We start from the raw sequence: 14,411 nt of genomic DNA on the forward strand, positions 1-14,411 counted from the left end.
ATAAATAACATCATTCACTTATATTATTAAATGAATTTAAGATATTTGAACACAATGATTAGGTACATTTATACCTTTGCCTTAACAAACAATAATTCCCGAGTGATGTGTTATCAATTACAGGAATCCGTGAACAGTAAAGGAATACTATTCACTATTTATAGGCACAGGACACAGCTCATGAAGAATTACAATTATGCCCCTCATAAAAGTTTACAACAATGACTCAGACCTTTAAGGGCTAAAAAGGTCATTTTATCTTTAAGTCGGTTCGACCCTTCGTCTTCGGATATGCTGTAGTTTCGAAGCTTCGTGAACGGTGTCTTCGACATCATGTTCAAGCAGCTTCAACTGAAGCTGTTTCTTTTTGCAGGACCTTCGGCGACGAAGTATGAACCCAACAAGTTTGTTGCATTTTATAAACTTTGTTTAGTTTATATAGTTTATCTTTGACGAGCTAAGTATTATTTAATGTTTTCCGTATTTTCGGTACTTTATTTCAATTAAAAATCATCTTTCGTAGTGCATATGAGTATGTAAGAAATGTGCGGTAGTATAAGGTAAAAGCTGTACACTGAAATTATAATAGATAAAGACTGACATACGTAAATATAGTGATGTGACGATAGTCTAATGCCTACAAGATTCGTAGCAAGTGCAGTTTTTTTCGGAAAGTTGTAGTTTTCTCACTTCCGATATCCATTTCCAGTTTTCCACTTCCACACCTAACGGCTAGGCGATGGATATTTGCGGTTCTGCTGCCGGGATCGGACGGCTTGTGTTGCCTAGCCATTCGCAACGGACCCCGTTCCCAAAAAAAAAGTCAGTAACCACCCCACAGTACTACTGAGTACTGACCCACTCCACACTTTCGTCTTCCCGTGCTTTTGTTTCTCGGACTAGGGACGCTCTCTCCCCTCCTGCAGGCAGTCACCATTACGAAAAAAGCCAACACCCGGACGGAAAGGTTGGAGCGGGGAGGAAAACTCGCGCAAGATCCCGCCTTTTCCGTCGGGGTCTGACGGCCCCGCTCCCCCACCGGAAGCCAGGCGGCCGCAAAGCAGAGGCCGTAGGCGGCGGTTGCTGAAACCTATATCACGCCAAGCGCCTGCGTAGTCAAGGGCTACTCGAGCCTTGCCCCTCCCATGGAACAGCGGGACGCGACGCAGCCAGAGGCGGCGGCGGAGGAGCGCGACCAGGAGCGGCCCTCCATTATTCCTCCTCCCAAGGTGGTTCCTTTCTCTTCTTTGGACTTGTGTTTTTGTGATCTGATCTTGTCTTTATTGATGCGCTGAGTTAGTCACTGTCGTTCTAGGCGGGTAAAAGAGTGACAAGGGAGGGGGGACTTGTTGGCAAATCTGAACTTTTATCTGCTCCGGGACATGGTTGCGAAATGCAGCTGCTTTTTGCTGGCCACTGGTCAGATTTAGGTTTGGTAATAATGGTTCTCGATACGCTTGGTGTATCCGTGAGTTTTTCATTGCTATTTAGTCTCATCTCGACTATCAAGTGCGCCTTCCCCCAAATGCAGTGAGGATTTATGCGGATTTATTTGGAGGGCCATTTCATCATGAATGGAGTAAAACAGTTTGTTCTCGTCTTGTTGTTTCAATTTTTGCACAATGCATTATGCTTGACACCTCATGTTCCAAACTAGATCAGCGTTCTGCTTCGTTTGATTTTATACATGCTAATTTCTCCAAAGGTTCGTCATATGCCAAATCTTGCAACTATCTTCCTTGTAAGACAAGGGAAGTTAACAGCACGTCTCATTCCAGTTCAAGTTGAGCATATTATGGATGTAAGTAGATTGGCCTAGACTGAGTAAGGGATGACCCATACATCAGTAGTTCATTTGGTTTACAGACACTTGTTCCTAATGAGAGATGATTTATACCGATTAAGGGAACATTGGACTCCTAACTTAATGCAATGGGTTTTGAATTGGCCCAAGTACCCAACCACTTTCATCCGCGGAGCATATGCTGGTCAGCTGGTAAAGGGAAGAGTTAATCTCATGTTAGTGTTAGTTTCTATGTGCATATACTCTTCTGTTTGCTCGAACTTGTAATATAGACAATCTTGGTGCACAAAATTCCATCTGTTCATCTTCAGAAAAAACTGCTTTAGATCTCTTTTTCTCTCTCTCGAATTTTCCATCAATCAAGACATGCCATTATAGTATTATGAAATGTGTCTATGCAGAAGAAATACATAAATGTTATATAAAATTTTACATTTCTTACAGGAAAACGAGGATAAAGATCTGAAGCTACCTTCTCGTGTAAGTGTTGTTTCTTCAATGTTCATTTGCAATTTAAAATGTGATACTTTATCTTACTGGGTAAAACCAAATAAATCTGCTTGTGTTTAGGTGGTTTCTTTATTATTTGGTGGTGATATATCGACGTCAGCACAAACATTTGAGAAATGGCTCTCATTAGTACGTAAGAGGAGTGGGGCTTTCCGGCCATCTGGGTTCCCACATCGAGGTTCAAGGATTGAAGTCATGCCAAGTGGGAGCTTCTCACTATTTGGTAGCGGGGACTTAAGGTTTGCTTTGTGGAATCCATTGGTATCCTATTATCCTTTAGAGGTCACTTCATACCACTTAGTTGATTATCTGTAATTGCAAAATTAAGCTCTTGTGCCTTCCAAACCTTATGGTGAAAATGTTGAATTATATTCCATCTTCAAATGAACAATGAAATGCTGTGTGTTCCTAGAGAAAAAGTGGAGTGCCCAAGAACAAGATTGAACCCTCTTTTACATTACTCTTGTTAACTGAATTAGCAGGAATGATTATCTGAAAACTTGAAATCTGTGCCAGCATAGATTTCCCTATTGTCTTTTCTCTTGGTGAAGGAGAACGTTGAATTATATGCCTGTAATGTGTTTAGACCTCCCTCCTATAGTCATATTCTCCTCTAATAAGATGCTCATCTGGACATATACCAAACTTGACGAGAGTAATTTGGAATTTTTCCTATAATAATATCTTACTTAGACCCCAAATTGTTATCTTGGTTCCCAAGATGATAGATGATATCTGTAGTTATGATTTGTTGTACCTGTTATTATATGATGTGTAGATCTTGATTCTAGAATTGTCTCAAACAAAGAGATGACTCTAGATAGCAGAATGATGGCAACATTATCAACAATCCAAGGAATAACATTTTACATATAATGAATTTGGCACAATATATCTTTTACAATTTATTTGATTCTAATGGTTTCTTAGAATATGGAGCGTGGATCTTAAGGGAAATTCACTTGCAAGATTAACTTGTATGAGTTGTAACTTGTGAAATATACTGGTTTAAGCAGCAGCTTCATAAGCTTTCCGAGCTAATGTTTCTATTTTCTTTTTTGCTGTGCCCACTGTAGTGAACACTTGATTAGAGAAGCACCAACAAGAAAAGATCCATTGGACTGCGATCAATCTCCTGAAATAAGCTTGTGGGAGAGACTTGGGAACTCTTCTGCACTGGACATTGAGTCATCTGAATTTTCATGGGACGTGTTGTTGTCTCTGCATCATACAGAACATAGTAGTAGTTCCGAACAAACTGAAGACGAAATGAATAAAGCTCTTGAGGTTTGTCACAACCTGTTATGATGCCAATTTCAACATCCTGTGTAGTGTCCATTGTAGCGAGAAAGGCTATTTGCTTCAGTTTACCATGTCTGATTCAAGTTGGAATGACAAACATCTTATATTCTCCATCCACTTTAAGGAGAATATTTTAGTAGGGAAATGAAAGCTCTCCAAGTAGATTTTATCAATTGGGAAAAACTCAATGTCATATTAAAAGCACTTTGAAATACAAATACAATTGATCGTTGTTTTGTACACTAAGTATGCATGTAATTTGATATTCATCGTCCAAAACTTACTATGTCTGACTTTCTCAAATTGAAATACACTTAACAAAAGTGGACAGAGGAAGTAGTAAACATTCAAGCTCATATTCTTCATTTCTTCTGCCATTTCACCCTCCGCGCTAATGTGGGCACCTGGTGCTACCACGGCTTCACCCTCCGCACTGACATTCTGGGCCCACCCCCGACTCCGCCCGCATAGCTACCATCAGACTACATGTACCTTAGTGTTTAGAAATAAACAATAATTATATAAAAAATAGTGCAGAGCAAGCACTCGAACCCACGTCCCTCTGCTCCAGAAATTTAGGGCTAACCACCAGACCACACGTACATTAGTGTTTACAAATAAACAATAATTACATTTGAATAAATATTTTAGTACCTATTTATATGATACATAAAAAACGTAGCAAAGCACGGGCAACTGGCTAGTTATCTATATGACTATATTGATGCATGTGCTTAACACGCTGATTTCCACACCCTGTTGTTTTTAGGTGACTGTGAACTCTGGTGGCGTAGTGTTCTTTGCTCTATTTAGTTCTCCAGGTAACATTGGAGTTCCAGAAGCGGCAGCTGTTATAAAGTTTTCGTCATCAAAGATGGCAACACAGGCAGAGCGTTTGGGTTATGAGTTTGCAAGATTGCTCGGAGTCCATACACCACAAGTATTTCCAAACCCCCAAATAATATTGGACAGCTTGATTATCTATGGAGCAATGATTTCTTACACAGCTTTTACAACAAATGCAGGCTAGAGTAGTATATAATTCTAGCTCAGAGTGGCTGGCGATTAGGCATGCTGCAGAAAATGCACGTACAGTAGCAGTTTCAAATAATGATGAGGTTGGTGAGATGACGTGCTCAGAGTTGTTAGAAGCTCTTGAGCTAAGCCGCTGCCTTCTTCTAATGAGGTACTGTTGCAATGTTATCTTCTTAGTACAATCATGCTAGCTATAAACATTGTCTCTATGTGATCTGATATTGGAGTTGAAATTTGCATTCTGGTCTGGCAGTTATATTCATGGCTCCCCACTGCTTGAGAGTTCAAAGGCTTTCCATTCACGAGAAGCTGCTTGTGTTACTGCTTCATCACTGGGAAGGGTTTTGATGCTTGATCTGATACTGCGGAATGAGGACAGACTCCCATGCCGTCAGCTTGGTTGGCGTGGTAATCCTGCAAACCTGATGATTTCAGATAAATCATCCTTACCCAATTTGGACAGGTTGGATGATTTCAAGAGCTCTACAGATAGTTCCAACCAACTAATTACACATTTTTTGCATAGAGAGAAGCGGTCACACTCTTTGAATGGAAAATTTGGTTCACCAGGGTTGGATCCCATGTCACCAAAACTAGAACCATTGATAAATGAAAAGGAAAATGCTGAAAGAACAAATGGCGATTTTCGCATTGTAGCAATCGATACTGGTGTGCCCCGCCGCCCCCCTGTGGGGCGACGTGTCAAAGATCATGAGAGGTACCCCAAAGTTGTGGAACTCATTTTGAATAGTTCGGACTACTCAGCAAGCATCCTATATGAAATTTCTGGTTGTAAGCTTGGACATCCACGACCTGATGAGGTTACTTCCAGTGATTCTTGTTGCTCCCTTTCTGATGAAGATAATGCTGGAGTGATTCATGAATTCCGAGGATCATTCCGTGCAGCTCTTAGGGACCTGGAGGGGTTCCATCTATTTCTTCTCCAGCTTTACCAAAAACTGGATGGTGTTTTGCGAGTTTTCTTGTCCATAATTACTAAAACCTCTGAAGAATCTGACAATAATGATGCTGCCCTTTCCGATTTTCCTTCACCTGGAGCCAGCTATAGTACTCCTCGCCTTCCTAGTAAGCATCTGAACAATGAGCTTCATAGTGATTCTGAAATGCTGAAATCTGCAATGAAGTCCTCTTCTGTGGGATCCCGCGGAAGCTCAGATTCAGTTTCTCCTCTGCCCAGGGAGAGTTGGAACAACAAGTCCTTCAAGGGAAGTGCAGAGGCTCCCCGTAGTTTAAGAATGACAATGAAACTTCGTGATTTTTACAAAACCCCAAAGGTAAGAATCTCCTGAGTGAAAGTAGAATTCATTTTAAAGGCAAAACATGCTTATATCATATCTGCTGTGGTTGTTGCTCTAATTTCTTTTGTCCAGTGAAAGTATTTTCTTATCTAATTTTAGTTCATTCACTGTAAGTAGTATCTACTTTGTTTCGATCGATGTAATTGTAGATTTATTTTGGGGGATTTATTTCTAGCATAGCCCTAACCGGTTTTGTTGTTTTCTTTTGGAATAGCCTACCCTGCTTTTTATTGATACAGTTACAGCCAGTGTGATTGCAACAAGCTTTACCAAAGCTTGTATTGAAAGCACAAGTTACTCTGTTCCGTGAGCTGTTTTGTATCAGTTTGGCTTGTTTTTGTTGTTGATGTTGATTACGATCTACAAACCTCAATTAAAAATAATATTAATGCTGCAGGTTGATCCTGAATTGCTCAAAGAGATTGAGCAGTGGAACGAAGCACTTAAGAATGATGTGATCAAATTTTGCCAAGAGAACAATTTTCATTCTGGTTTCTTTGATGGAACTGAAAACAACATGGTAGCTGATGCCTATGAATTGAAGGTAAGTCAGGATATACCTAAACTTCGAACTCCATTTTAATGAATTAGTGAACTTGATAATACATCACTTGCAGGTGCGTCTTGAACACATCATTGAAAGGATAGCCTTGATTTCTGATGCTGCAAATACAGAACGACCTTCTCTTGTTGTCAACAACTTGTTCATAGGTGGGGCTCTGGCTGCAAGGTCTAAGTACACCCTACAGCATTTGGGCATTACCCATGTACTCTGTTTGTGTTCAAATGAGATTGGTCAATCCGATTCCCAATTTCCCGATCTTTTTGAATACAAGAACTTTTCAGTAAGTGCATCAATCTCTGGTTTAGTATTCCCATTTGTGTTACCTTTTACATGATTCATACTCATATTTAAATTGAAAATGTCGTGTTTTACAGATTAGCGATGATGATGATGCAAACATCAGTGATCTTTTTGAGGAAGCATCAGACTTCATTGATCATGTGGATCATGTTGGGGGCAAGGTTCTAGTTCATTGCTTTGAAGGGAAAAGTCGGAGTGCCACAGTCGTACTTGCCTATCTTATGCTTAGAGAGTAAGAGTCTTTAACTTACTGCCACTTGCGCCCGAATTGCATGATAATGGATGCACAAGAATTTCATCGGAGCTTTGCTATTGACATGATAGAGCTGTACTTTTCAGGGGCTTTACTCTTGCAAAAGCCTGGAACTTACTGAAGAAAGTACACCGTCGAGCGCAGCCAAACGACGGCTTCGCAAAGGCTCTCCTGGCCCTTGACAAGAGGCTGCATGGCAAGGTATCTATGGACTGGCAACACAAGCGGCCAGAAATGAAGGTGTGTCCAATCTGCAGCAAGAATGTTGGTCTAAGTACGAGTTCACTCAAGCTGCACCTGCAGAAGGCACACAAGCGTCTATCTGCAGGCAGTGTCGACAGCGCCATGACCATGGAGATCCAAAAATCGATCGAGTCACTCCAGATCAGCCGAGGAGGAAGCCTGAGCCCGTCCCAGAAGCTGACCAAGGTGTTCAGCAATGAGCTGAGCTTCTGATCTGTTTTCCTGTACTATAGATGAGGCAATGTACTTGGCTCACATTGTAATAACTTGTACTATCAGACTGAACTTGTGACTGTAGGTTTAGTTCACACGCCTATATGATTAGCACACGAATGTTCAGGTGTGAAGGGTGCAACACTAAAGAATGTTCAGGTCTTGTATTTGTTGCCTGCAGTATGCAGTTTTCTTCTAAAGGGATCTACTCTCAATCTTTGTATAGAGTTACTAATTTTATGGGTACTTTTCTAGTGTACATTCCTGTTTGGTCACCTAGGGCTGGTAAGATATGAGCTCTGTTTTCAGCAAGCACCGTAGAAAAGTTTGGAGGTTTTGCTGGGTCAAAATACCCCTCCCAATCCTGTAAAAAAATCTTGAATTTTCCTCGGCACCTATGGCCTCCCTAGCGATGGTCGATCTAACGCCGCCTCCTCTCGTGTCTGGTTTCTGCCCCTAACAGCTATTTTCAAGTGTTGGGGGCCTTCCTCTTCCGAAGGTCCTTAAAAACGCAACTAACATGTTTTCCAGTATAATATACTGTCATAGGAAGCTTCGGCTTTAAAGTGAAGGTGTGCATGGTATGAAAGACGCGATCTGAAAAAAGGATGAACCAGCTCCGAAGCTGTGGATGAAGAAGCTTCGATTTAGCACAAGGACGGTGTTGGAGAATGAAACCGACCTAAAGGAGAAAAGACTGTTTAGTCCTCGACAACTTAACTTTTGGCTAACAGTAAATGTTAGGGACATGAATGTAATCTTGTCCAGGCTACGTCCTATGCCTATAAATAGATGAATAGTAACACCGCACTGTTCACGCTGACTTGTAATCACTCACGCGTCACTACTGCTTTATCACCTTCTGCAAAGCCGAAGGTACAAATGTAATATTAATATCGTTGATATTTGTTCATATTTAAATAATACATAATATGAATAGTCTAATGATTTAAAATAATTATTCATATCCTCTTTACATTTTATACGCCTCTATCTATATTCTTGCTTATTGAAATGATGAAGGTATATCTTTCATGACCTTCGTCCGAAGATCATTATATCTTAATGGAGATAATATTTTGAAGGACGAATGTCTTTAACCATTAACATTTGTGTTGCCTTGTTCTTAATTCATAGCCTTTGAGAACAAGTGACCAACATCAAGTCTATGTTCTTTACAATTTTTGTTGGTTCATCTAGTGGTTTTGTAAAAATATTTCCTAATTGTTCATCCATTTTTATATTTTAAGTAATATATCTCTCAGGTCTAAGGAAACGATGATAGATGTCAACGTGTTTGGTGGAGAGTTTTAAGCTAGATTATTTGCAAGTTTTACAGCACTTGTCACACAAAAGAGGAACCTTTTTTAGAACTACATCAAAGTCGGGTTTGTTTCATATAGGAAATTTATGCACAACAAGCACTCGCGTCTATGTATTCTATTTTTGCCATTGACAAGGCAAAACTATTTTGCTTCTTTGAACTCCATGACACTAGAGATCTACTAAGCATATGGCATCCTCCAGAAATGCATTTTCTATCAATTTTTTAACCGACATAATTCAAATCGGAATAACCGACAAATTAAAAACTAGATCCTTTGAGATACCTTTGTGTGTTCTTTAGATACCTAAGGATTCTTTTTATGGCATTTAAAAGAGCTTTCTTAGGTTTAGCTTGAAATATAACACACACAAACTAAATATGATGTCAGGCCTAGATGTAATTAAATACAACAAACTATCAATTATAGAATGCTAGAGTTTGTTTAAATGGTTTACCTTCCTCATCTAAGACGATATGTCCATTGTATGGTATTGGAGTCTTGATTGGATTACATTCATTCATCTTGAACCTATTGAGCAAACCATTAGTATACTTGTGATATGTAGTTGTATTCTCTCATTTGGTTGACTTAAAAGCCGAGAAAGAATGTAAGCTCACCAATCATCGATATCTCGAACTCCTTTGACATCAATTCATAAAATTTCTTGAAATACCATTCATTTGTCATGCTAATGATAATATCACCATAGAATTTGTAAACCTGTTCATTTGCAATGCCAATAAAAGTGAACATGTATTCCTGTTTGACTTCGACCATATCACCTGAGATGTACTTTTGACTAGGCCTGGTTAGGACGTTGTTGATATGTCATAGATGGGGGGGGGGGGTGGACCACCACCATGGACATAGGACACTAAGAGGGAAATAGGCGTAAAAACCATTTTCACGCTTGTTTTGGTGATTAACCATCACCACACCCATTTGCGCTGACTAGTTTGCTAAGTACATGCACACATGTACATAAGAAATTAATTCAAGAAGATCAATTCTCAACTCAGCACATCGCGGACCATTCGAACCTCTACCCCGGACCGTCCGAATAAAAAGAGACCTCATGCGCTGCCTGTTGAAAATCAGACCAACCCGAAGATGTCAGGTTCGGTAAAATAAATTTTAGCGTCACTCATGGACCGTCCGGAGGCACGAACGGATCGTCGCACGAACGGATCGTCTGTAATACATTTTATCTGACATCTAATAACACATTTAATACAATTTTAGCTGCTGATATAACCATTATAACTGACCGTTGCGATCTAGCCATTGATCGCGCAGGGGTGAATTGTTCGAGCCAGGGTCGCGGACCGCGCGCATGTGGCAGATCGACTGTAATGGCTAGGATATGGTTGGACCGTTGGAGACTATAAATAAAACCTCAACCACCCCCTTCAATGGCATCCAAGCTTCTCAAGCAATTAACTCATTCATTGCAAGAGGAAGAACTCCACTCCAAGTCACACTCAAAGCATCAAAGATCTCCTCCACATGCCACATTTGAGATTGTGATCATTAGTGATTAGCGCCTTGAGAGAGACACTAAGTAGAGCGTGATATTGCATTTTCTTGTTGCTCTTTTGCTTGGTATTCTTGATCGTGCTCTCTCTCATTCTCATCCTCGTTCTCACAAAGTTGTAAAGCTAGGAAGAAACACCAGTGTGTGGTGATCCTTGCGGGGACTAAGTGTCCTTCGAGACTGAGAAGAATACTCAACTAGTCTAAGTGACCATTTGAGAGCGGGAAAGGGTTGAAAGAGACCTGTCGTTAGTGTACTCCTCAAGGGGAGTAGACTCTTCGGAATCGAACCTCGGGAAACAAATCACCCGCATTCTTTGTGTTTGATCCTCGTTTGTGATTTGTTTCTTCCTCTCCTCTCTCTCTAGTTCTCTTGCTTGTGCTTGATTCTATATCAACTAAGTTGTTCCCAAAGTTATCGTCAATCATTTGAACAACTTATGCAAGAAGAACTCTCTCTCCCTCACCCGATAGTTATTATTCTTGTTCTAGGTGACTTTTAGATACCCTGTCAACACTTCGGGGTGCAAGAAGAACTTCGGGGTTGAAGTTTGTGTTTAAAGTTATAAATTTTAGGTTTCATCTATTCACTCCCCTCTAGGTGACTTTTAGATACCCTGTCAACACTTGCAGCCACTGCACGATCAAAGAATATTAAGGTCTCCTGACCATCATACCTACTCCTAGAACCATGTCTACGTGCAATGCGGGTCGACGAGGTCTTGACAACTGAGGGATGGTTAGATGACGAGTTATGTACACTACAATATAACATTATGATTGTTTGTCCAAACTTAAACTAGTTTTTATTGTTGACTTCTTGTGGTTTAGATTTACCTCACTGTCCCAACTTAAACTATATTTGATGATGCCGCTACATTGAAATTCCAACTTAAAAATGAAACATGAAATGTGTAAATTAAGTTTATAGCTCGTGGCTCACTTGATGGGCACTAGGGTGCCTACCTCCCTGTCAATGAGCGATAGGGACCTGCCGCTTGGCCAAAGAGCGACAGGTCCCCTGGTGCCCATCATGCAAGAGACATGGACTAATTTGTAAAAAAGTGATTATGGGCACTGTTGATCCAACCTAGGTGGTAGGCACCCATACCTACTAAAATGATCACGATGTCCAAGAGGGGGGGGGGTGAATTGGGCTTCTCTAAAATTCTTGCGAAAGATTAAACCTTAAACAAGAGCCCAACTTCACACAACTACCAGCTAGAATATAAAAGCTATGAAAAGGTAAGCAAACCCTAAGTCATAATGACAAATACTAGCAACACAAATACACAAAGTAAATTACTAAAAGTAAATGTAGAATGTAAAGTAGGGGCAAGAAATCTCCAATTTTTTCTGAGGTATCGAAGAGTCGACACTCTCCACTAGTACTCATTGGAGCATCCGCGCAAGGGTATCGCTCCCCTTGGTCCTCGCAAGAACCAAGTGTTCACTATGAGATGATCCTTTGCCTCTCCGGTGCGGTGGATCCCTCACGATCGCGTACAATCACTGAGTCGGGTCACAAACAAATCCTCCAGGGTGATCACCGAGCTCCAATCGCCACCGAACCATCTAGGTGATGCCTGTTGGTCTCTTGTTTATGATTGCTGAATCACAAAACAAGGCAACACAAGTATTATATGAAAAGGACCTTCGTCCTTTGAAGCATCAAATCCCTTCGGGCTTGATGATTCTCGAATGAAGGTTATGAAGAACAAGTCTTCATTATCCACAAATACAAAATTGTATCTTCAAATGTAACATTATAATAATTATATATATCATATTAAACATTAGATAACATTGAAGTTTATATCATATAGCAATAAAGTAATATATGATATATATTTTTTACATTGGTACCTTCGACTTGCTCGAAGGAGAAAATGAGAGTACAATCTCAATTCTGCATGAACAGTACGGGGGTACTGTTCATCTATTTATAGGCACGAGACGCATCTCGGATAAAAATACATTTATGACCCTCGTATACACATAATCCTAATACAAGACATTAGGGATTAACTAGTCTTTTCGTCTTTCGCTCAACATAGTGTTTGACCTTGGTAACCTCCTTAAGCCGAAGCTGCCATCCTGTAGCTTCGTCATTCAATCTTGTTGCTTATAGACAATTTGTCCGTCTTGAGGATCTTCGGCAGAGAAGGTGACCCCCAACAGTAGCCCCTTCGTGGTGCTAGGTCGTTTTTCATAACGAGCTTGATCCGCGAAAAAACACGAAGGCTTCTGAATGCCGAAGGTCCGAAAAACACCTTCCCTGAGCTTGTTATTAAAAAAACGAATAAAAATCTACGGCCTTTGCCGGTCCACCGATCAATCATTATGCGCGTTATGGCGGTTCGCCTTATTCACCTGCAGGTCTATATAAACAGATGAGTTAGTGAGAAGTTACCACAACATTCATTGTTATTGCATCGTTGTGTTGTTGAATTTTTTTACTGAAGCCAAAGCTTTCTGTTTTCTGTGCACTTGTTGTGTAAGCTTCGGACAAACGTCAAGTTAGTTGAATTTAGCTTCGTCTTAAGGACTGAAATGGCTAGGATCAGGTCTACTGTTAGGCTAGCAAACGAAGGTGAGGATACTAAAGCAACTGAGATGGCCCCGATCTCAGAAGTAATGAAACGTTCCGGGCTGGTTGTTCAAGAGGGAGAAGAGGTTATCCCGGAGAAGGATGATGCTATTACCGAAGCTGCTAGTGATGACGAAGAAGATGATGGCATTTTGAGCCCAAGCAAGCCTAGCCATATTGAATTTGGAAAATCCACTATTAAGGCAGAAGATTTGGTTTTAATCAAGAAGTTAGGCTATTTTAGAAAAAATGATGATGAATTGATATGGTTCTCTGGGGACGAAGTAGTTCCAGAGCCAAGAAATGATGAAGTCATTGTTTTTAAGAGCTTCTTTAGGCGGGACTTCGGTTCCCTCTGTACGAAATGATCGGTGAAGTTTTGATTTAGTTTGAAATCTATCTTCATCAACTAACTCCAAACTCTATAGTCAGGCTTAGCGTATACATATGGGCTTTACGAAGTCAAGTAAAAAGTGCTAACGCCGAAGAATTCTACTGAGTCCACGAGCTTCATTATCAAACCAAAGCAAGGGCAGATGGCTTACATAAAAACTTTGGATGCTACAATTTCGCATACCGGAAAGACACAAAGGCTCCAGTGATTGGCTATCGCACCAAGTGGCCTACCGGTTGGACAAATAAATGGTTTTATGTAAAATCTGATGAGAAGAAAAGGGAAAAACTTATGAGCATGGTAATGAGTCCCTTGAAATTAAGCTTCGGCATGACGAGGCCATTGTGTAACATGCAGCTCGGCTCCCCATGCCAATTGGCCGAAGTGGAATTCAGAGTCGTGGCAGAGCACATTAGTACTCAAGATTTGGTGCAAGAATATTTGGCTAACAAAACCTTTCCAACATTTGGTGGGTGGGGAATGCCGAAGAAGAAGGAAGAAGGGAAAAAATTGAGCTTGTTCGGTTGCCATACCGGTTCAAGTTTCAGAACACTTTCAGTGACCCCTGTGCCGAATGGTTGGAAATGATAGAGAAAATGTGCAATGATATCCTTGGGAACTATACAAAGAAAGAGGATCAATTGATGACAGCTGCCTTCGGTACCCGGCAGAAACGAAGGCTGAACCAGGTAATGGACGCCCTTGGCTTCGAGTATCCGGACTACGAAAGGCTTGATGAATAAGCTGGGGGAGCGAAGAAAAAGAGAATTGTAAGCATTTTGAAAAGGCAAGCAATGCGATCCATTGAAAATACAAACAGAGGGTTGCTTCCAAGAAACAAAAAAATTTAGCGGAGCCGAAGCTTTCGGCTCCCAAAAAGCGAAAGTCCTCAACTTTGGCCCCTATTGAGGCAAAGGTAGAAGATCCACCAGAGAAGATTATTGGCACCTCTTTGTCCTCTTCTATCGGCGTTACAGAAATCCTAAAGGTAATGACTGAACCCATCCTGTTTGCTATGCTAA

At 40.7% G+C, this 14,411-nt stretch overlaps 1 protein-coding gene across 3 annotated transcripts; it reads left to right on the forward strand.

The window, feature by feature from the left end:
- The first annotated feature begins 810 nt into the window (after positions 1–810).
- Positions 811–7,803, forward strand: LOC100272608 (Dual specificity protein phosphatase PHS1). 3 transcript variants are annotated; one of them, XM_035965712.1, is made up of 12 exons: positions 971–1,229; positions 2,249–2,284; positions 2,375–2,553; positions 3,245–3,291; positions 3,391–3,601; positions 4,386–4,556; positions 4,642–4,802; positions 4,905–5,946; positions 6,368–6,514; positions 6,588–6,815; positions 6,910–7,067; positions 7,175–7,803. In XM_035965712.1, exons 5-12 carry the CDS (start codon positions 3,584–3,586, stop codon positions 7,542–7,544), a joined length of 2,295 nt encoding a protein of 764 aa, XP_035821605.1. In that variant the 5' UTR covers positions 971–1,229; positions 2,249–2,284; positions 2,375–2,553; positions 3,245–3,291; positions 3,391–3,583; the 3' UTR covers positions 7,545–7,803. The 3 variants fall into 3 exon arrangements, with proteins under 3 accessions (NP_001140543.2, XP_020405135.1, XP_035821605.1); NM_001147071.2 differs by lacking the exon at positions 3,245–3,291 and having other exon boundaries at positions 811–1,229; positions 7,175–7,741; XM_020549546.2 differs by lacking the exon at positions 3,245–3,291 and having other exon boundaries at positions 967–1,229; positions 2,375–2,575.
- Positions 7,804–14,411: the final 6,608 nt, after the last annotated feature.

This window comes from Zea mays, chromosome 3 (assembly GCF_902167145.1).
Source record: "Zea mays cultivar B73 chromosome 3, Zm-B73-REFERENCE-NAM-5.0, whole genome shotgun sequence".
In the NCBI taxonomy this organism is placed as follows: domain Eukaryota; kingdom Viridiplantae; phylum Streptophyta; class Magnoliopsida; order Poales; family Poaceae; genus Zea; species Zea mays.